General features: G+C 43.2%; 1 protein-coding gene across 1 annotated transcript in view; it reads left to right on the top strand.

Annotated features, from left to right (window-relative positions):
• The window catches only part of Acoxl (acyl-CoA oxidase like), a 277,217-nt gene that overhangs the window by 178,636 nt on the left and 74,705 nt on the right, over positions 1-23,876 (top strand). The window contains exons 14-15 of the mRNA XM_051183431.1: positions 11,475-11,584; positions 20,423-20,534. Coding sequence (XP_051039388.1) covers positions 11,475-11,584; positions 20,423-20,534 — 222 coding nt within the window. The remainder of the gene's footprint in view (positions 1-11,474; positions 11,585-20,422; positions 20,535-23,876) is intronic.

The raw sequence follows: 23,876 nt of genomic DNA, 5'->3' as shown, positions 1-23,876 counted from the left end.
AGGGAGAATATATATATATATATTTTCTCAAAAATAAAGAAAAATTATAAAAATATATGGAAATATATAGGTCCTTCTTGAAATATAAAAAGTAGATAAGGAAAGAGAAGGATGAAGAGTTGCAGACAAAAAGTTTTTTTCCAAGGGATCATCTACCATCTATGTATGTATGTATGTATGTATGTATGTATGTATGTATGTGTGTATGTATTTATCCACACATACCTCCATCTGTCTGTCTGTCTGTCCACCAATCTATTCACCCATCTATCTTTTAGCCTATTTGTATCCTTCCTCCATAGCAGAAAGAGTTAGAAATTTTCACCCAGGTAAGTAAGATATTGTGAACTGGAATGAGATCCTTGAGGCCAACCTGGATTGACAATAAAAGCTGTATCTTGGTCTGAAGTTTTGGAGTTCCTTTCTATTCTAGTGGAGCACTGTAGTGAACCAGAAAACAATTTCACAGATGCCAGTCCTCTGACTTTGGGTGAGTCCAGTGGCTAGCAGGGAATATTAAGGGACCCAATATGGGGACAGTCACACCTCATCTAAAGGGCTGAGATCTGGTTGTCAACAGGATCTGGGCTGGCAGCCACTGCTGTGGATCATAGCTCCTGTTTTCCTGGAAGATCAGCTTTCTACCCCCTGGAAGGCTAGGCGTAGGATGGAAAAATAGTTCAAGAGCCTTCCCTCGGACCTACAGATGAGAGACATCATAGAATTATCTGTAATGTAACAACAGCAAAAATATTAGGAGTAGACAAGAGGTGTGAAGTAAGGGTGTATAAGATGAGGCCAGAGGGACCTCAGAAACCTGGTTAACACTTGCTGTGAGGGGCATGGTATAGTAGGGCAGCCAGAACTGTGCCTAGGACTAAGCTACAAACTTCAGTAAGGTGGTGAACTCAGAGCTGGGGTGATGGCATGGGCACATAGAAGGATATCTCCAAGATATTTTTATGGCTAGGATTGATCCCCAGCAATTTCAAATGTGATCATTCTCCCTGGGAATTAGAGGGACTTTGGAACAGTTTTAAAAAATAAAATAAAAAGGCTGACCAAGGTAATTTGAATAGGCATTGTTTTTCTCTTCCCAAGTCCATTGACCCATACACAAAGCTGGTACCCAGTTTTCAAAACCAGATGTTACATCGTCTAAATATTTAAAGCTCCCTTGAAGGACTCCATGTGTTCACTTTTGGAGAAAGGGAACCTTTCAAATGCAAGCCGCCCTTTTATCTTTGTTTCTCTGCTCTCCAGAGAAATGCCTTCATTTTCTACACACACTGTAACCATTCTGCAGTGAAGTTGATTTTAGCATTGCTGCACAATTGATGCCTGTGGGTCCTTGACAAGAATGTGTTAATTGTGTATTTTAATTTTGATGATAATATAAACAGAAATAGTCTAAGTAGGGTATGTCAACTGTTAGAATAACAGCCATCCAAATAGGGACTCACAAGAGTTTCTAGCCTTTGTTTTTGTATGTGGTTCCCTGCCATCCACCAGACAGCCACTGATCCACGGAGTGAGCATCCTGAGATACTTATCTGATGCCTAAAGCCACTAGTTAGAGCTACCAAACCCTGGCTATGCTGTTTGTTCCTGAACACACATACCTATGGTAAATTTTTATTTATATGTTATGTCCAGTGAAATTAGCTAAAAAATAATGACAGCATAATGATAATAATATACTGTAATAGTTATTATCAAAGCTTAAGACTGCCTCTGGAATTTTCCACCTAATATTTTCTGCAGACATAACCATGAGTAACTGAAATCTTGGAAAGTCACTGTGAATAAGGAAGGATTGTGGGATTTGTAAACTCTCTGTACCAAACCCCTACACCTTGTTCACTAGTAACAATGAGGAGAGAAAAGGCATCGGTTCAATTTAAGTGGAAAGAAAAATGTGTGCCTGCCAAGGAAAAGCCAAAGGACAAGGGGCAGCATGGCGTACTGCTATAGGGACAGCGTCACCGAGAGGGTGAGGAGGTAGACATCTTCCCCAGCCCACAGAGCCAAGAGCACACTGGAGTTCTGCCACAGTCTAGGAGGGCCAAGTTCCTACCACCAGACATTCTACCCCTTGCACCTTTGCTGTTTCCTGTTAGAATTTCTTATGTGCTCTATGGGTGTAACATGGCAGTTATGGTTTGACACTTCTGCGTGTGCAGGTCTGTGGACAGTGCCCTTCCCTGCTTCCATTCTCCACATACATGGGTCATACTGTCAGGGTCCTGCAGTACATAGCTCATTCCTTCCACTACTGCATCAGAACCATATAGCTTTCCTTCATGGGATTTGTTCAGACTCTGCCTTGCCAGAGAAGGGCCGGTGCACTGATGTCTGGAGACCAACCCAGCTCACTGTATAAAACCAAAGCCGTCTTTCGTGTCTCCACAGACAGACAGAGTGCTTATATGCACAAGATGGCCACAATACAAAACGATTGCACTCATGCTGTGCACCCAGCAGTCTTTGGCAATACAGAAAATGATATACATGCAATCCTATGTATATTGTAGGTTATGCCTCCTTTTTCTAGGAAAAGGTAAACTAGAGATTTCACAGCATGAATAATACAGAGCCAGGCTGTCTATCATAAGTGAGCATTGTCCCTCCAGTACCTCCTGCTCTGTAGTTCCTATAGTCACTGCCAATTCAAGGGACTTATGGTCATGTGACGCTGTTCCCCAGGAATGTCCTGGATCTAAGGAGAGGAACCTGTGAGGCTCAATCCTGGTCCTTTGCCCTCCCCAAAGAGCCACTAACCTCTTCCAGCAGCACTCATAGTGTTCAAAGTAAAAACTTCCAGGAAAGTTGTCAGTTTGGGAGCCAAGGGCCTATGCCTACTATGTGGGTGGCTCTCACTGCTCCTGGTAGATAGGTTCGGTTTGATCCCACCATGCCAGCCATTCCACATTAAAAATACTGCACTTACCATTTGAAACTGGAAATTCTGGAAAGCCTGAACCCACGTTCCCCAGGACAGCTATCAGAGAGAGCTAAGCAGCAGCTGTGGGCCCCTGGGAAGAAGAAAAAGGACCTCAGATTACCTGACGCCCCATCCCACTCTGAACCACCTGGCCTGCTGCACTATTAAAGGATCCACCTGGCCCTGAAGGTAGAGACCACCACTCAGTTATCCTCAGGACCCATAGCCGCTGGTCTGAGGAGCAGGGAGTGTGGCCATGTCCCCCAGCCCTGCCAGTTCTGTCACCACCCTAAAGGAGTCACTTTATGTCGCTGGCCAGTTCACCCTGTACCATGGAGGCTAGCTCAGGAACCGGTCTGCTTTGCCATCAGCTGGTGCAGTGCCTCCACACCCCACACTCAGTTTAGGTCCAAACCCTGTCCCACTGAGAGACAGAGCATGTTTATCCTCATGCCTAGCCTTCTGCACAGCCAAAGCTAAAAGCTGCCCCCCCCATATACTGTGACATCCAAACAGACCAGAGAGGAACCCAGCTGGAGGATTCTTGAGGCAGGAGTCTTCCTGAGGCTCTGTCCTCCTCCAGATTTGAGGTGGCTGCTTTGAGACCCAGGAAATGACCCAGGAACTACCATGTCACTTCAGTGAAGCTGACCTCTGGGAAGAGGATTGGGCCTCAAGGACAGATGGGCTACAGGGCTGGCCCTGGGGTCCCCATGGAGAATGATAGGTGTTTGCATGGTTTTAGCCACATTACTGAATGTACTGATTGATAGACCCATTAGTAACTGTTTCAGAATAAACTCTCCAAAGCAAATGAGAGCCCCTCCCAGACTGCAGTTTCCTCATTCCCACCCCACCCTGTCTCAAGCTCCCCCTTGTAGGCTTGTCCCTCACTTCCATCAGGTTCCTGTGTTCATGCAAGTGTCAGCCTGCGCCCCCCCCCCCAATCCTGGCCATGATAACAACTTCAACACTACATGTGCATAATTTCTATTACTCAAAATAAAAGCAAGTGAAGTTTAACATTTGTGACAAAATAAATAAATAAACAGCAAGGAGACTGCTAAAAACAAATCCTTTCAAGTTTTCTTGAACTTGAGTAATGTGGAAACCTTCCTGGGGAAAAAAATAAATTCCCCTGTATTGTTGACTTTACCCTTTCAAATCATGTTACTTAAACATGCTCAAGTGTAAAACTAGATATAAATATACTTATGTTTATAGATCTGTCCAACTATAAACAATAAAATTAAATACAAAGCACACTACAAACACCAACAAATCTCAGGTCAGCTGCCCCATAGCAAGGGGTAGAATGTCTGGTGGTAGGAACTTGGCCCTCCTAGACTGTGGCAGAACTCCAGTGTGCTTGCTCTTGGCTCTGTGGGCTGGGGAAGATGTCTACCTCCTCACCCTCTCGGTGACGCTGTCCCTACAGCAGCACGCCAAGCTGCCCCTTGTCCTTTGGCTTTTCCTTGGCCCACACACATTTTTTTTTCCACTTAAATTGAACCTATGCCTTTTTTGTTACTAGTGAACAAGGTGTAGGGGTTTGTACAGAGAGTTTACAAATCCCACAGTCCTTCCTTATTCACAGTGACTTTCCAAGATGATGGCAGTGTGAATGGGTGGTGCCTCCCTATGGCCTGTATTGTTGTGACCTGTTGTTACCTGTCACCTCCATGCCAACTGTGGAGCTACATCTCTCCTATCTGTTGTTCCTGGATTCCATATGAACCCTGTCACATAGCAGGTGCAGTGAGGGTATAGAATTGTTGAAAACGTGAGCTATGGTTTAGGTTCCAACCCTTGCACTTCCAAGTTCTGTGACTGCTTGAGTTGTCTTAACTAGACAATCGGTGCCCAAAGATGCCCAAGCACAAAATGAGCTTTCTGTCTAAAGAACTTAGAGCAGAGCCCAGGTAGACACTCCGAGGAAAAGGCTGTTGTCATTGTAACTGTACCATAAAGAATTAAGGAAGGAAGGAAGGAGGATGGGAGGGGGAGAGGGAAGGAAAGAAGGAGAGAGGGAATGTATAGCACAAATAAATAAAAAAAAGAGAGACAGATATTGGGGTTCAAGCTTCAAGATGAAGATCTGAGAAGCAACGTAGTCAAGCCACTAGCTCTTACCTCTTCCTCAGGCTGAAAGGGCTGTCCTGTCTCCATGAGCTCTCACCAAGCCTCGGACTGCTGCCTGGCCTCAGTGTGGCTGGAGAATCCTGAGACTGACGACTGAGGACCCTGCTCCTAGCTTTTATATCTCTCTAGTGCTGGGATTAAAGGCATGAAATCCCAGGTTCTGAGATCACCTTTGTGTGAGCTGTTTCTTTCAGGAGTGTGACTGTCTACCACTTACTTCTGAGTTCTAGGATTAAAGGTGTGTACCACCACTGCCTAGCTTCTATAGCTAACTAGTGTGGCTGCTTTGCTGTTTTGATCTCCAGTGGCTTTAATAATCATAAACAATATATCACCACAGGAAGGAAGGAGAGAGCGAGAAAAGGTGGGAGGGAAGGAAAGAAGGAAGGAAGGAAGGTAGAAGGGAGGGAGAGAACGAAAGAAGGGAGGGAGGGGGGTTTGTCCTCTGCCCTTTAAAGTTCATATCAACTCTCCCTCCTCCCTGAAGTGCTCTGTGCTCTCACAGTGGGCGGATCTGCTCTCCACTCCTTGAGCCTCTGGGTCTGTCACACCCTTGCTGGAGCGACCCGTCCGGTGTGCACATGCTGACCTCTCAAGTTCACACACAGCTCTCGAGAGCCAGAAGTCTGCACTAAACTTAACATGAGCAGTAGACACTGTGCACACAGTAGGTACTTCATAACTGTGGTAGACTGCAGGAAGGACACTGTTAACCTGAAGTTCATTTAATCAGGAAGTCAGGAAGAAACAGAGACTAGAAGGTAAATTGGGTCCAGACTTTTTTTTTTTTTTTTTTTTTTTTTTTTTTGGCTGAACCCAAACAACCACTTCCCTCTGCTGAAAAAGTCAAGTAAATGTTTAAGGCCAGGAATTACTCAGAATCACACCAGTTGGGTTACATATTAACTTAAATTCTTCTCTCCTTCCTCCCCTCCCTTCCCTCCTCCTCTCCCTCTTGCCTCCTCTCCACCCTGAGGGTTCTGAATGTTCTTCTTGAAGAAGTCTTGCCTGGGTGGGTGGGCCAGCCCCCTAGAGAAGTGGGTGAGATGGTATCTGGTGAAGAATCATGCCTACTTGCCCTTCTCTGATCTTCACCCACGGAGGTGGCCCCTGAACTGCACCTTAGGAGCCCAATGTTGCTGCTACCACAGAGAAAATGTTAGGACATTCAGTTCCATGTGCATTTTGAGGAAGGATAAATGTCTTAGCACACATGCCAGGCCATATTGGGTGTCTGAATGTTAACAAGGAATCCTACATTTTCCACGACAGTCCTAACGCTTTGTGGCTTGAGGTCTAGGCAGTAGCACAGGACCCATGGCAGAAGGACCCCGTTTGGTTTTCTGTTCTCCTGTCACTGTTTGGACCTCTGAATCCATAAATACTACTGCTTCATACGACTCCATCACCATACCCAGTGCAGACCTGTGCAGACCCAGGGTGGACCCATGTAGACCACTGTGCCTTTATGTCCTTCTAGGGTGATTACCGACAAGTTTCACCTTACAGTCATACTTTTCTATTCTAATTGGCTCAAATGTTTCTGCCTTGGCAGCAAACCCTCCCTGTTAGACTTTTTAAATCCAAGCTCATTGTACCTGGCAGGAATCAGGGAAATCCTTAGCATGTGGAAATTCAAGTTGCTTCACAGATGCCTTGAAAAACAATTTGACCTAAAAAAAAAATTATTGGTGTTATACAATCAGTGTTCTAGGATGTGTGTGATGTTTTTTTTTTATAAATGTGTGTTTCTGATGTCATAGTCTTGAATATTGGCTAAAGATTAGCTTAGTTTTTTCCTGTAGATGGGCTTTTTTTCTTTTAAAGAAAAAAAGTATGTCTTTTCTGACTGTTCAGCCATTCCCAAGTTCTAAGAAAGGACTCTTGGGCAGTGTGTAAGAAAATAGGGTATTCATGCTTAGAACCAGAGAGCTGTGTAAGTAGTCAGAGACATAACTCCAGACAGAAACTGTATCACCTTCCTTAAGGAGATTTGATATAAGGACAACATCAGACCTGGAGAAAGATGTAACCATTTGTATTATTTTTTTTTCAATTTATAACAGGATGTATTTTCAGCCAGGGTTAAAATGATGGTACATGCCTTTAATCTCAGCACTCAGGAGGCAGAGGCAGAGGCAGGCGGATCTCTGAGTTCCTGAACAGCCTGGTCTGCAGAATGAGTTCCAGGGCAGCCAGAGCCACACAGGAAGACTGTGTCTTGATAAATAAACAAACAAAAAAGCAAAACACAAAACAAACAAAAAACAAAAAGAGAGAAGCAGGATATACTTTTTAAATAATGAAAGGTCTACTATAAATAAGATCCTGGAGAATTGATATGTTACAGAATCTCCTGGTTTTCAGAAGCACTGTTGTTGTATGTGAGGTCACTTTCCTCATATGGATCTCTCTGTGCTGCTGTGCTTTGTAACTTCTGTGGATCTGTGATGGTTTTAAAGTGGAAAGCTGAAAAATAGTGTAAATATGATAAAATATAGAACATTCTATTATAGTCTATTGAGGGATATATCTGGCTGGGGGGAACGCTTGTCTCAGCTGGTGTTCAGCCCAGGCCTCTGACCTGTCTTGACCTTGTCTGTTACTTTGTTTGATAAGGTATTGGATATAGAACCCTTGAATCTCAATGGCTAAGGGCTTTTATCACTAATATTCGGGTCAACCTTGACTTCCTACTAAGTTGGATTTGAGAAGCATCTGGAAGATTAACAAAACACACCTGGGTATGCCTATGAGGATTATCTAAGAAGGAAGACCCTTGATTGTACCATCCCATCAGCCAGGGGCCTAGACAGAATGATCAGGGGAAAGGAAAAAGCCAGGCAGTGAGCCTCTGCCTCCTGGCTACCATGATGCCTGCAGCTCTGCTCTACCATGCCCTCTGTGCTATTAAACTGCTAGCTCCCCCCCCCCACACACACTACATTGCTTTTTTGGATATTTGCCACAGTGACAAGAAAGTCTAGTAACACCTGGACTCTCACTGGGAGCCATCAACAGCACAAAATAACCCATTTGAAAAGCATATTGATTTGTCTCGTGACCTAGAAAAGGAGCAGAGACCCCCCAAGTGGGTTACCTGCTTCTGTGGTGCTAGCCACAGGGCAGTTTTTCTTGGCACTCTTAAATTTAGCAGGAAGAAGTGATTATTATATCATTCTAATTTTATTCTAATTAGGGTGACTTAATATTCCCAGTTTAAGTCGCTTAAATCAGCAGTGACAAAGTTAGAGGGTGTTGCTGAGGGACTGGAGAGAGGAAGTGAAGGCCAGAAGGGAACTTGAATCCAGTGGCTTTGTGTCCGCTGGTGAAGGACAAACACGTCTGCCCTCCTGGTAACTATGTTCCAGGCATCAGGGAGACAGCAGCATCCACCATGTGCTCTGTCCTAGGGTGGCAGTAAATCCAGGGAAAACTGCAATGGGCAGGAATCAGAAACAGCCATTGTTTAATAGCTGGAATGATGTCGCTTTTGGAACTAGAGGGAAATCAAGTTGGAACAGTCATAAATTAAACAGAACGAACCTGTAAGTGTTCATCTTGATGATACAGTGGTGGAGCCTGAGCTTGGTTGGCTACTGGGTCATTTTAGTTCTGTTTCCTCTTACAGTTAGTTGTTCCCTTCACTGGTGGCCATGTTTGATTTTCACACTTAGTTTATATAGCTGTAGCTGTCGTAAAAATGGTACTTGACCCTGTAATACAGTGATCCCCAAGCCCATTAGACTTAATACATTGTGCTCTATATTTCCTTCCACCCCCTTTATCCCAAGATAAAAATCTTTGGCCATGTAATCCTTCTAAGATATAACTTATTTTTTAAAATATTTATTTATTTTTATTTTATGTGTATGAGTGTTTTGCCCGCATGTCTGTTTGTGCACCCATGGAAGCCAAAAGAGGGTGTCAAGTCCCCTGGAACTGGAGTTACAGAAGGTTGTAGCCTGCCATGTGGATCCTGGGAATCAAACCTCTGTCCTCTGGAAGCCAGTACTCTTAACCTCTGAGCCATCTCTCTGGCCCCTAAAGTTATAAATTTGAAGTTTCAAGATAGTACTTCAAGGAACCAAACAAAAATGGCATGTCCTTGCACAGTTCAAGGGGCTCAACCTGATGAGGAGATGTGAGCAAATAAAGAATTAACAGATACACAAACAGAAATCCTGGTTTGGGGTGGACTGAACTCCCTGCTGGAAAAACTGCCCCCAGGAAACTCAGTGTTTATTGTATAGCATTGAACAGGGAGGCAGGGTTATTGCAAACAAAGCAGGTTTAATGTACACTGCTGGATTACGGAGGTAGATTTGGCTAGTCTTATAGAACCTGTCTCTAAAAGAGAGCAATGTTCTGTCCATAAACATGGTGGTGCCAGGAGGAAGGGGGTGGCAGGGGAAACCTATGGTGGCCATTTTCTGCCCACACCATCAACACTTACACTCACTTCCCAAGGGAAGGCTTTTGTATTTTGCTGAGCTCTGCCCTGGTGGGGAAGTTTTTATCATTTTCCCATGGATCTGAGGCTTTGTGGTCCTTGACATGGCTGTCAACAGCACATTTATTCAGGACTTCACTCACTCAGGGTTTCTTCTGCTTCCTGCAAGAAGATTTGTAGGTAGAGGGGAACTTGTAACAACTGATTCTCTCTTTCCACCATGCTGAGAACGAAACTGAGGTCATCAGGGTTGGCAGTGAGTGCCTTTACCCACTGAGCCATTGTGATGCCCTGAAATGAGTTATAATAAATCAAAATAAAAATCTCAGTAAGACATAGCAATGTCTGCATCTCTACACGGAGTTGCCTTGGCAGCCTCAAATGCAGACTTTATGGTCCAGGCTCAAGCAGCAGTTAGAGTTGGGAATATTGCAGAGTCCCATCAGAAGGGAAGGAGAGAGCAGCTGAGTTACTGTGTGCTGATTTAAAGTGCCTCTCCCTTCAACTCCTTCACCAGGCAGCTCAATCTTCCCAGAGTATTGCTCCATGGCACCAGAGAACCCAACAGCTTTGATGTAATTGAATTCTGGGCTCTCAACAGCTTACCAGCAGTGAACGTGTCCTGTGGTAGAGCGATGCAGTGTTGTGGCCCTCAGCTGGCTTAGGTTGTCTCATGCACTGCACACCTGATTATATACCAGTGCTAACAAAGTTCCCTCTGACAAGGAAAAAAGACAAGAAAATGTTTTGAGAGATCTCCAGCATCCATGTAAAAGTTGAGGGTGGTGGTGTGCAGCTTTAACTCTAGCACTTGGGGAGTGGAGACAAGGGCTCCCTGCCAGCCAGCCTAGCCAAAACGGCAAGTTCCAGGTTCAATGAAGAAACCTGTCACTCACACACACACACACACACACACACACACACACACACACAGAGAGAGAGAGAGAGAGAGAAAGGTCATGTGTGCTATTGTGAAATAGCAAAATAAATAAATAAATAAATAAATAAAAGTTCTAAAATTGAAAGCTGAGAAAAGATGAGTTAGCACCCTTGGCTTAGTGCCTTGACAACCATGTGTTAGTGTGTGACTGTGGTCACCCTGCAGCCTGAGCTTAGGCAACATGGTTCATGGTTCAGCAGGTTCTTGCTTGGGTTCATTCTTCCTATAGGGGCTTGGTCAGTGGCAAGCTGAGCCAAGTTATGTCACTCATATATCTAGTGCTGGCTGTGCCCTGTTGGCTGAGCCTCTTTTGTGGTTGATCCACAGATATTTTTGAACAGGTCTCCAACAGTATTCAATGTTTTGAAATAAAATTCTAACTTTAAGTCACAGTGGGGGGTGGATATTGGTAAACTGGTAGACATTGATAGATGGCTTTGTTTGCAGGTTTTTGGGGGGGTGGTTGAGATATGGTTTCTCGGTGTATCCTTGACTCTCCTGGAGCTAGCTCTGTAGACTAGGCCAGCCTTGAACTCATAGAGATCCACCTTCATCTGCTTCCTGAGTACTGGGATTAAAGGCATGTGCAATCACTACCCAGTGTATTTTAATAATAATAATATCCAAAGGCTTAATTAACCAGAAAATGTCAAAAGCAGAAAGAGATATCTGGGCCATTGGAAGCAAGCAGCTTTCATGTGATGCATTGACTAAGATGGTTGGCCCCAGGGCTAGTGTGGAAGGCAGTCAGAAGCCAGGGGAGAGAGAGCATTTCCTCAGAATTAGGACTCAGCCATGAGGAGGGATCAGAGTGGTCTGCTAATACTGCATATCTGCCAGAGGATATGGAGGCCCCCAGAAGGATGGGGTCTTGGATGTCTTTCTCCCCAAGGAGTTTGCTAATGACAAGTGGCCTTAACCTGGCTGCACCCTTTGAGGGTACTGATAGGTTCTACACTTGTGAGAATGGTTGATTCAGGATAAACTCTGCGCAGGTGGTGGCCCGGGAACTGCTGGCCCAGTACAACAAGCAGCATAAGAAGAATCCAGTCTTGGGGCTGATCCAGAACTGGACTGCAACTGCTGGTGACAAGCTGAGAACCAGGTACACACTGCCCAAGAAGGCATCCTTACCCCCTTCGGGGCTTTGTTCTGGGTCTGTTTATAGAGCCTTGACACAGGCCATCTTGCTCTTGCTTGACGAATTTATATCTGATGTTTGCAAAGGCAGTAGGAAATATGTAAAATCAGTGCTTCTGTGCCAACTTAAGACCTAAAATGTTTCTGGCTCTGCCCTTTCTCCCATGTTCCTTCTTCATTATTTATTCTGTGAGCTTAAAATCTTAAAACTTCATTCAAGTCTCCACCTTTGATTGTTATTTGAGTTCTGTTCAATATTTTCACATTTTGTACAAATTGGTAAAACACTTTGCTCATGTTTTCCGATGATCATGGGGAAAGTTTTGTTGTTGTTGTTGTTGTTTTCCCTGGGAAACATGGGGAGAGTCTTTGTAGAGCTTGTCAACTTAGAGCAAAATGTAGATTCTACAAAGCCACAGATATCCATAGTGAGCCCAGCACCTCAGATGCAACTGAAACCAACTCCATACCTGTCCAGCACTCAGGATGTTCTCTGGTATTTAAGAAAAAAAGAAGGGATATTGACCTCAGTCTTCGAAACTGATTTCATGGCTCATTGCTGACTTAAAACATGTTGTTAGAAAGCACTCCTCTAGGGTCTGTGACCCAGGAATGGAATTGCTCTGGGTGGTGTGCCAATGTCAACTTTACTAGACAGCTCCAAGTAGTTTTCATGCTACAATTGCTACCACCAGCATGCAGGAGTCTTCAAATTTGGCCTTCTCTGGACCACAGTGTCATCTACAATGTTCACACTTGACAACTATGTTGTCAAGTAAAACATTTCACAAAAACCTCATCATGTTTTGAGTAAGTTTGTGATTTAATATCAGGCTCACAAACATCTTAACTCTAGCCCCAGAGATTCTGACACCCTCTTCTGGCCTTGTTCGTCACTGCACTCACATGTGTATACCTGCACATAGACACACACACATATATGTGTAGTTAAAAATAAGAATAAATCTTTAAATATTAATAATGAGTGTGCTGAAGGCCACTAAACTCTATATGTAAAGTAGTAAAATCAACAAATGTTGTTTAGAACACAAGTTGTCTTCTCACCTCCAATGTGTAGACACATGCACACACACATAAGTACACACATGTAGACACAGGCACACATGTACAAAGACACACACACACACACACATAAACACAAGCACACATGCATGCACTCATGCATATGCATACAAACAAACAAAAGTATGATGAAATTTAAGAAAAGAATGTTGTTTTCTGAGAGATACAACTTAGACTCTCCCTTTATTATTTTACTGCACATTTGTTATTACCACATTATAAACATTATCAAAATGTTTTGCAGCTATGGAAATTATGTGACATTTATCCTTTATTCTCTTTATTTGATATGCCTTTGGAAATGTTTTACATTTATTTAGTGTGTGTGTGTGTGTGTGTGTGTGTAGGTACATGTGTGCCCAGAACATGTGTGGAGGTCAGAGAACAACTTGCAGGAGTCAGTTCTTGACTTCTACCATATGGTTTCTGGGGATTGAACCCAGACTTTGGACTTGGCAGCGGGCACCTTTACCCACTGAACCATCTGTTGCTTCCCATTTTTACATGTCTTTGCTTTAGACTTATGTCATAGTTTTATTGTTGAAGCATTTGGGGAGAACTTTTTATTTGGTTGGAAGAAGTCAATAAGTGATTTAAAATGATCTGGGCTTAGAAGAATATTTAACCCAGTGGTTTTAGGACTGTTAAAGCTTTTTCCTTCATGGGTCACTTGGTACGTTCCGCCATTGCCTATGTCCTCTCTGTCATTCCATGCTCGATTGTGGTGTCTCTTTGTTTTATTGCCATGGTTCTTCTGTCTTACCAGAGCTTAATCCAGTTTGGTAGTAATTTTCAGATAACCACTGTTCTCTCTGTTGCTCCTCAAATGTACCTCTCTGTGATAGTTTCTTCACCAACTTGACACAATGTAGAAGGAATCTCAATCAGGAATTGTCCAGATTAGGGTCACTGTGAGAAGCCTGTGCATCTGATTGGGTTAACTGAAGTGGGAAAACCCACCTGAGGGTGGGCAGCTCCATTTCATCCACCCCGAGTGTAAGCAGCACTATTTTATCTACCCCAAATGGGCAGCTCCATGTCACAGGATGGGTGTTGGACAGAGAGGAGGGCAGGCTGTGTATTGGAGCATGCATCGTGTCATGGCTCTCTGCTTTTAATTGGACATGTGATGTGACTGGCTACAGACGCTGGTTCCTGACACCTATACCCTGACGTGATAGACTATAACCCGGGATTGTGAACCACATAAACCCTTTCTCCCTAGAGCTGCTTTATCAGGGTGACTTTATCACAGCCACAGGAAATGAAATTAAGGCATCTCTTTCCTGCTTTATGGCTTTATGGCCATAAATATTTTTTTCCTTTATTCTACTTTGGGAGAGCTCACAGTATTTTTTAAAATTATCACTTTTATTTAGAAACTAAGCCTTGTTCTCTATAACCCAAATATATTGAACTAATTTTTAAAAAATGGTTAGAAAATGTGATCTTAGGCCCTTGACTGAAAACATGGAAAAGGAAGCTGGAGAAATGGCTCAGTGATTAAGAGCACTTGCTTCTCTTGCAGAGGACTTGGATTTAGTTCTCAGCACCTACATGGTATTATCACAGCTATCTGTAATTCCAGTTACTGGGGATCCAGTGTCCTCCTCTGGACATGGTACACATACATACATGTAGGCAAGACATTATACAAATAAAATAAATAACCCTAATTTAAAAACACAGAATATACATTAATAATGTCCTGTACTTCTTATAGCCATTGGGATGAAGCAAAAGAGACCTGTAGCCAGTCTCTTTTCATCCTTGCTCCTTAACTTTTTGTTTATTCAAACCGTAGTTTATTTTAGAGCTTGAATTGCTTTAATGAAGTCTCTCTTACTTTTTATGACTCAGTTTGTCCTCACACACTTGAGGAAGTCATGACTCTGTTTTAGCATTTCGAACCCCACTGAGGATTTCATAGTGCCCTTAACTTTCCAGTCTGACTATTTTCCAAGGCAGGGTTGAATGGGGAGTGCAGTTTCCAAGCAGCATCACTTTTGCCCTTTCAGGAACCTTGTTCCCAGCTTGCTGAAAATTGTCTGCACTTCTGTTCCTTTTCCAGATAGCAGAGCACAACTGGCTTCTGTTGTTGGATCATAGCAGTCTCTCAACATATGTAAATCAATACCCCTCTGCAAATCTTCAAGGATAGATTTGAGATGTGCCAAGGCAGTATTCCAATTGTAAATATTTGAAAAATGCTAGCCTTACTTACTATTTATTTATTTCTAGTTATTAACATCTGGTGGTTTGAGTGAGAATGGTCCCCATAGGCTCCTGTGTTTGAATGCTTGGTTCTCGGTGGAACTGCTTGGGAAGAATTGGGGGATATGGCCTTGTTGGAAGAAGTGTCACCGGGGTTGGACTTTGAGGTTTCAAAAGCTCACACCATTCTTAGTTAGCTTTCTCTGCCTGGTAGCTGTGTCTCAATTCATAAGCTTTCAGAGACTGCTCCAGCACCATGCCTGCCTCTGTGCTGCCGTGGTCCCAGCCATGATGGTCCTGGACTATAAACCCCTGAAACTGTAAGCCTTAAATAAACTCTTTTTTCTATAAGTTGTTTTGGTCATGGTGTCTCTTCACAGCAATAAGAATGGAACTAGAACAACCTCTAGTTCTCTCTCCCACACAGCCAGGATGCTCTCAATCCACGTGTCAGTGCTTCTTCACTGGGCTTTTTCTGTTAAGGAGAGCTATTGCCAACAACATGTTTCCACATTTCCCTGTGCGCCAGACATGGCTCTGCATATTGCTGAGACACAGTAGTAGCTAGACTCTGCTGCCACGGGACTCACACTCCAGTGGAGCAGGATGAATCCACTTTTAATGACAATGTTCAGGGGAAGTACCCTGGAGCAGAGGGAACATGCAGAAAGAAGGGCCGGGAACTCCCTGATCCTATAGTTCTCTAAGCAGGCAGCCATTGTGGGGTCACCCAAGGCTCTCCTTTTGACTGTTGAGGTACCAGACTTGATCCAGAAAGGCTTCATGAGCCTGGGGTGGGGAGTACATATATGGCTTGAGAGGGAGGAGAGTCCTGGAAGGGGGTTGCTCTGAGAGGGAATTGTACCTGGGTTGTCCCAGGAAGTCCTGCCTCTTGGCCTCCTGCAGGCGAGCCTGCCACTGTTACCCTCACTGCTTGTATCAGTCTAGGAAGCTCGACAGAGGCCTCTGGGTGTTGGGGAGAGTCAAGAGTGCATCTCACAGTGAAGCACTGCTCATATCAGATTATGAAACTTTTCAGATATGCAACAAGATTGGAAAGATTTGAGGGCGAACATTCGTGCATTCACTTCCCATGGAGAAGCTTCCATGGGAATTCTCCCATGAACTTGCTACTTAATTGTTCATGCTAAATCTCTATCATGTGAACAGAGTCACGTGTCACATGACAACAGGGAAACGTTCTGAGAAGTGAATCCTCAGGCTGTTTTGTAGTGGGAACATCATGGAGTGTATGTCCCAAATCTGGACAGTATAGATCAGTGTTCAGCTTGGACACTTGGTGAAATCACAGGGCATGGTATGAGCACGTGTGGACTAGGCCATCACTGATGGAACGTGGAACATTGTGTAACAATAAATATTTTAACAACTTCTTTTTCCATTATGTGCTAAAATAATGATAAACTATGGCATAGTGAATACATAAAAGTCTAATATTGATCATTATATAGAGTTAATTGTATACCTATTTGCTGATGTACTTTTATGTGACTTTGCCAGGCAGCACAGTAAAGCTGTTTGCAGCAGCATCTGCATAAACAGACAGGTCCCGTGGTGTGCTGTGATCTTTTCTCCTTTCTTTCTCTTTTATTTTAAGATAGGGTTTCCTCTGTGTAGCCCTGGTTATTCTGGAATGTGCTCTGCAGCCCAGACTAGCCTCAAACCAGAGATCCACCTTCCTCTGTCTCCTGAGTGCTGGGACCAAAGTCATGCACCACCACACCTGACTCTTGTGCTGTGGTTTTGTGATGGCCATGGTACCAATGGCAATGGCAAGTTTTCAGCTCCATTGTGAGCTTGTGGATCATTATCATATAGTCAGAACTTCACTGACTGGAATTCACGGATGACGTCACTCATTAGTCATCTCCTTCCCATGCATTTTAAAGTAAACTGCAGACATTAGCACACTTTGAAATAGCATTGTTTATTCAAGTTCAATCTGAGGGGACAATTCCCTTTTCCCTTATGTAGAATTTTCTTATGATACCCCTCGCATGCTTTAAATGTACACTTGTGGAGTTTGGGCAAATGCATATGCATTATTCTGTATTTTTCCACCAAAGACTAGAGTTTCCCATTCTAGGATTTCATATAAATGGAACATACCATCTATACTCTTTTGTAGCTGCTTCAATAATTCAATATAATGCTTTCTGAGATTTACTCATGGTGTCATATGTATTACTTCTTCCCTTTTTATTACTGAGAGGTATTTTATGGATATACTATGATTTGTTTTCCATTCTCTTATAATGGATAGACACCTGGGATGTTTCTAGTTTTTCATTCAAATGATTAGGCCTGCTATGAATATTCTTATATAAGTCTTTTTATGAACGTTCCTCTTGGGCATGTAGGAGACATGGAATTGCTAGGTCATAGCACATGTGCTTATTTTATGAGAAACTGAGATTTCCAGAGTGGCTTTGACCATTTGACATTTTCATGAGTAGGTATAAGAATCCTGGCTTCTCTGTGTCCTTGGCAACATTTGACACAGTGTATTTAATTTTGGACAGACGGCTGGATGCAGTGTGCTGTTTCACTCCAGTTTTTATTTGCATTTCTCTGACGAGCAATGGTACACATTTGCATTTAATCTAGTTTTACTTTCTATAGTCATTCTGACTTCCTGTAAAATAGGCAGTTATCCAAGATATCCCCTTTAGCAGTGGTCCAGGTTTCAAGGCTTTCTACTTCAGATGACTTCCTTGGGTCCACAGGGGACACAGATGTGTAGGTGAGGTCTTACACACACAGTGCAGAGCCTCAAGGAAATAGACATTGACCTATGGTAAACAGCCCAAGATACAAAGGCAGTTTCCAACACAAACATTCACAGCTCTAGGTTTCATAGAATAGCCCCCGTTATGACTAAGATATGTTTTAAAGAATAAACCATGTACGTTCTTTATACCTTTTATGAACTAGACTGAGTTGGGAACTCTGCTTTCTAAAGCTAGGTTCAGAATGAGCATTAATATACAATTGAAATTTCCTGGGATCCGGGGTATAAACATCCCCTTTTGCCTTCTCTCTCCATGAAAGGCAACTGCTTGCTCAGCACCTTGAAGGATGTCCTCCTGCTTAAAATAAATAGCACCTGCTTAAGGTTTTAAGGTTTAATTAGTGGGAATCTGACTTATATGGGTCTTATAATCATTCACTTTCCCAGGATGTAGGGAGAGGGGAGTTGAGCTATGGGAAACCTTAGTATGAATTAACTTCATACATACTGGTTAGTTTGTAGTCAACTTGACATAGCCTAGGGATCATCTGAGAAGAGTGAAACTCAATTGAGAAGTGTCCCCATTAGTTTGGCCCATGGGCAAGTCTATGGGTGATTTGCATGACTAATGACTGATGTGTGAGGGCCTGTCCCTCCAGGGATGGTGCCATCCCTGGACACGTGGTCTTGGGTTGTATGAAAAAGCAGGCTGAACAAGCTATGAGGAACAAGCCTGTAAGCAATGCTTCTTCGTGGCCTCTGCTTCCGTTCCTGCCTCCAGGTCCCAGCCTTGAGTTCTTGCCCTGACTTCCATCAGTGATGGAGTGAGACCAAGGCATATAAGCCAAATAAATCCCCCCACGAAAGTTGGTTTTGGTCAGTGTTTTATCACAGCAATAGAGGGGCAAGCTAGTAGTTAAATACTTGGGTGGGTGTGTGTGCACATGTCACAACATGTGAGTGGAGGTCAGAGGACACTTACAGGAGTCTGATCTCTCATCCCAACATGTGGGTCCCAGGGATTGAACTCAGGTCCTCAGGTTTGATGGTCAGCGCCTTTACTTGCAGAACCACGCCTGTACCTTGTGATCTAGGTTATTGAGAGGTTCATGGGGAAGAAACACAAAATCAGCTCCAAGCCAGACTTGTGTGAGAAAAACCCCAAGGTAGGGGCCATTTTGACTATTGGCTGTTAAATCTACTGATGCCCATCCTTCAGTTTCCCCATAAGTCAAATGGGGAGGCATAAATGCTACCCCATGAGGGAAAGTATAATCTATTTACCCTGCACTTGCCTACAGCCCTGTGGGACACTTACTCCCTCTAGCACTGGAATATCCCAAAATGAAATCCGCCAAGTCCAGGTGTTCTCTCTGTGTGACATCCAGCAGGTGACTGCATCCTTCTGAGCTTCAGTTTCCTGAACAATACGTTAATTATGACAGTATGTGCATGCTAGATAATAATAACTCAATATAGATAATTCTCAGTGAGATCTCAGTACTGTATAATAACTCAAAAATACTGAATGTTGTTAAAAGCTTCACTTGATGGAAGTTATAAATAATGGAAGTTAATAAAGAAAAGCTGCAGAGAAAATGTGGACCCTTGCTTAAGCTGCCATAGTCGGTAGGAAAAGCAGGATGCCATATTACTTCTATATCACAAGGGTAAATATGTAGAATAAACCAGAGCCACGTGCTCACCAGGAAGTACTGAGAAGAAGCACGTATGTGCAATGCGATGTGCGGTGGGGTGCATTTCATAATGCTTTCCTATAGGAAGAAAGTGCTTTTGGGTTCTTAAATATATATTGCTATTGTTAGTATTCAGGCATCTGTACTGGCCTGCCTTTGGAGTTCTGACAGGAAACACCCTCAGCTGCAGCCACTAAGAGCACCACCTGTGCCTATTCACTATTTCCCTTTTAAAAGGGCCCTGCCCACCTCCCGTCCCTCTTTTTTCTCTCCCTCTCTCTGTCTGCCCCCTTTCCTCTCTACCGCTGTTCCTGTTCCAGACTTGTCTCTCTCATCCCTTTCCCCCTTTTTATCCAATCCCTTAATCCCAGCAGGATATAACATAAGATTGTTTTTTATTTGAAAAGTGTAAATAATAATAAAAAAGAAAAAAGGAAAAAAATTCCTCTGCTTGAACTGTGTCACATGGTGTCTTTCTTTCCTGAGCTGCTTTTGTAAAATTATAACAGTTATAATAGTAATAATTATTATCATCATCACTAGTATGTTTGTGTATGTATGTATGTGTGTTTGTATGTATGTATTATGTACATGTGCCAACTATATATGTGTGGAGGAGTGAACAACTTTTGGGAGTTCGTCTTCCACTACAGAATTCAAGGATTGAATTCAAGTCATTAGGTTCGTGTGGTAAGTGTTTTACTCACTGAGACATGCCTGGCTCTTTTATTTTCTTTTAATGTTTTAAAAAATTATCTATATATGCATGTGTGTCCGTGTGTGAATGTGGACACCTGCAGGGGCAGAGGCATTGGCCATTTGGAGCTGGAGGTACAGGTAGTGTGAGCCACCTGATGATATAAGTGCTGGGAACTGAACTCAGGTCCTCTGTAGCAGAGCAGCAGTGTGGGCTCATAACCACTGCTGAGCCATCTCCCCAGCTCTCATTAGCCCTTATAAATCACCCCTACAGTGGGTGGCGGGTGGGGGGACTCTTTAAAGGGAATTTTTATTTGAAAAGCCAAACTAACAACACTGGTCTCTGTTTTCTCTCCAGTTTCCTGGCATTTAACACTGACACGGTGGGCCACCTCACCTTTCTCCTGAAAGCAGTGAATTTCCGAGAAAGGGTCCTTCAGCGGAGTCTGGTGTCCAGACTTTACTATAAGGTAAAGATACTCTTAGATTTTTTTTCCCTTATGATTAATGTGCATGGCATAGTTGAACTCTATGGTAAATTTAGTAGGGGATGAATGTGTATACTCAGAAGCTTGGGAAGTGGTCAGAGCTCTACAGGTTGTCTTATAGGACATCCTTGCTGCTCCAGAAGCATGATACTACTGTTTAACCCTTTGTGTCTGTTAGCATCATTTGATAACATGACTGGTGCAGAGTATAGTGATTTTCTTTGGAAATAAAATTTTAAAAAAAAGACACTGTTCACATGTAGAACAAATACATTGTCCACTGGAGAAAATATGTACATGGAACATATGGAAATTCATCATTGTGCTAGTCTGAGGTGCATTGTATTTCCTGTTAAGAAATCTATAGATTTCGGTGGAAACATAATACAGGATGTGGGGGAATGGCTCAGTTATTACAGTGGTTACTACACAAGCATGAGGACCTAAGTTTGTATGTCCAGTATCATCCCCACTCATGCACACACACAAGATTGAGTGTAGTAGCACATGCCTGTAATCCCTGGGGTTTGCTGGCCAACCTGTATAGTCAGTAGGTAAACTCCATGTTCAGTGAGATACTCTATCTCAAAAGTAAGAGAATGGAAGCATCTCATGTTAATTTCTGGCTGTATACATGTTTTCCTGGGCATCTACTCACCAACACAGTCTACATAGAGGTACCCACATACAAATATACAAATGCAAAAAATATATACCATCATTGATAGGTATCAAGAAGGGATAGCCATCCTAAACAGTGCCAGTGGGGTTGGTTTGATGAAACACTTCTGCTATGCATGTTTCATCATTTGGTCCAAAGCAATTGGTCAACAAGAACCCAGAAAGTTTCTTTCATCCACTCTTGATCTTGAGTCAGTGCTCAGGGCTAAAGAAGCAGGATACAGAGAGTGGCTCTTCTGCTCTAATGGAACTAGGTGATAAAGGGACCAGAACCCAGTCCCTGGAGCTCTCTTTCAATCCACCTCTTTTCACATCAATTACATGGTGGTGGTGTTGCCTAGTCCAACACAAAGGATACAGGAACAAAGAGAGTGCAATGCATACAGAGACAGGCGTTGTCTCAGGAAATATGCAGAAGGTAGAAGAGTCCTGGAAGCACAGTTAAGACTCACACTTAGGGAACAGAGCCACACTGGGTAAAAACTTGTGGGCTTGGGGGTGAGAACAGTCAGTCTCTCTGGCAGAGATGAGAGGTGACACTCTGCCAGACCACAATGGCACAACCACGTGGTTTTACATCACTCCACACACCAGGGGCCTTTTCATAATGGAAACAGCTGCAGAGAGGGAAGTCTATAACCCAGGGCAAAAATGCAGCACAAAGAATGGAGACAATGCAACCTGATAACTGTCTTTTGGACACTATAGAAGAGAAGGCTGAAGATGAAATTACAAGAGAGGAAAAAAAAATGATAAAAATCCAACCAGTGGGAAATCCCAAAATGCCAGAACAAAGGGAGCCACAGTAACGATGGCAGACACAATGGAACAATGCTTCTTTTGCATTTAAAAAACGTGTTTGTGGGTGGAAAGCCCGTGCCTACAGCCTGTATGTTAGTTGCTTTTCTAACCTCTGTGGCAAATGACAAAAATAGCGTAAAGAAGGGTTTGTTTTGGCTCTCAGTTTGAGGGTGCTTATCCGTCATAGCAGTACAGGCATGGCTGCCAGAGTTTGAGGCAGTAGTCACCCTGTGGCCACAGTGAGTGTTTGGCTCTACATTCAGCCCAGGACTCAGCCCTTGTGATCCCGCTGCCAGCGCTCAGGGTAGACCTTTCCTTCTCAGTGAGCCCTTCCTAAAAATGCCCTCCTGGACACACAAGCAGGTGTGTTTTCATGGTGCTTCTGCCGCTCTTGAGTCTATTCCCCACATAGTTAGTATAGGTGCTAAATATTCAGAAATGTCTTCTGTTTACAATTGTTCTCTGCTGGAGGAGTAATCATTTTCATTAGTGTCTGCTCTGATTTTGGGAGAAGAAAACTTTCACACACGCGAGGGTGTTTTCTAAACATCAAATAAACATTAGGCAAAGGATGTGCTGAAAAAAATTGGAAAGGGCTTTAGAACGTGACAGTTACCATTCGCTGCTGCCAAACTTCAGGGTCCTCTTCTGTAATTTGGAATAATAAGGCTGAGTGCAACGCAAATGGGCTGCATGGCTAGCATACCACTGGATATGTAATGTAGCTGCTGAAGCTCTAACTCTTGCATTCATGTTAATTACCTAAGTTTCTAACATCCAAGTAACCTGTTTATAGACAATATGATTAAATATTCATAGCACACAGACAGTTTCAAGGGCTAGTCAGAAAAAAAAAAAAAAAAAACCATGAAGATTATCAAGCAGGCTCCTGCCTTGGGGAAGAGTCCACATCTAGTTTTAGCCTAAGGCAAAATTAAGACAAAACTTAAAAGGTTAGTAGAAAGAATATGAACATCTCTTATTTTAGTTTGTATTTTTCACTCCTCAGCTGACTACAGGTAGGCTTGTGTTTGCTTCCATAAATGAATTGTATATTGTAATAAAATGATTCTTAACAGCAGTTTGACCATCCAGCCTAAGCAGAGGTTGGTCAATAGTCTTTGACTAGTGATTAAAATAAGGGAAAGTTCATCTAGCATCCATAATTATCCTGAAAACAACTCTAATGTTTGGCTCAGAGCTTTCAGATGAAACGGCAAAGCCACGAGGGCTTTAGGACCTATGTATCTTCCTAGTTCTTTGATAAAACTTTGGCTGTTTTTTTTTTTTTTTTCCAAAATCACATTCCATTACAGACACAGTTAGCCAAGCTTCTCAATGCATTGGATAGCCACTCTGCCCCGGACCCTGCAGTGACCCAGGGGGCCCCACAACAGAACCAGCCTTTGCAATCATTGGATAATGTGTTTCTCTGCCCAAAGTAGTCAGGTTTTCACTAAAAAGGAGTCCCAGGGAAGCCTTTGCTTTACTGGTAGCCTTGGAGAGCTCTTAGCCCCTGAGTGAGGCTTATTTTTCCAGTTTTCCAAACTTGTGTTACAAGAGCCGTTCATATTTGCTGCCTCCGTCCCCACTGGTGGGAGAAAATACAAGCCAATGAGCAATAGCTTGTCACATTGTGAATACTGCATCACGAAAAGCTGCCATTCTGCAGGGAAACTCTAACAATATGCTTAGTGTTTAGTGTTAATCACTTGGGGCCAGATAACCTATCAGATGACACATGCTGGAGAGAACCAATTCTCTCTATTGAGAGCTATTGAAAGCCTGGAGCTCTTCCTCCAGGGGGTGAGAATCTCTCCTGCTCCTGTTGTCATTAGGCAG

The sequence above is a fragment of the Phodopus roborovskii genome, unplaced genomic scaffold (genome assembly GCF_943737965.1).
Source record: "Phodopus roborovskii unplaced genomic scaffold, PHOROB, whole genome shotgun sequence".
Taxonomy (NCBI): Eukaryota; Metazoa; Chordata; class Mammalia; order Rodentia; family Cricetidae; genus Phodopus; species Phodopus roborovskii.
Note: the sequence above shows the minus strand (reverse complement) of the source record. Positions and strands in the feature narration are given on the sequence as shown.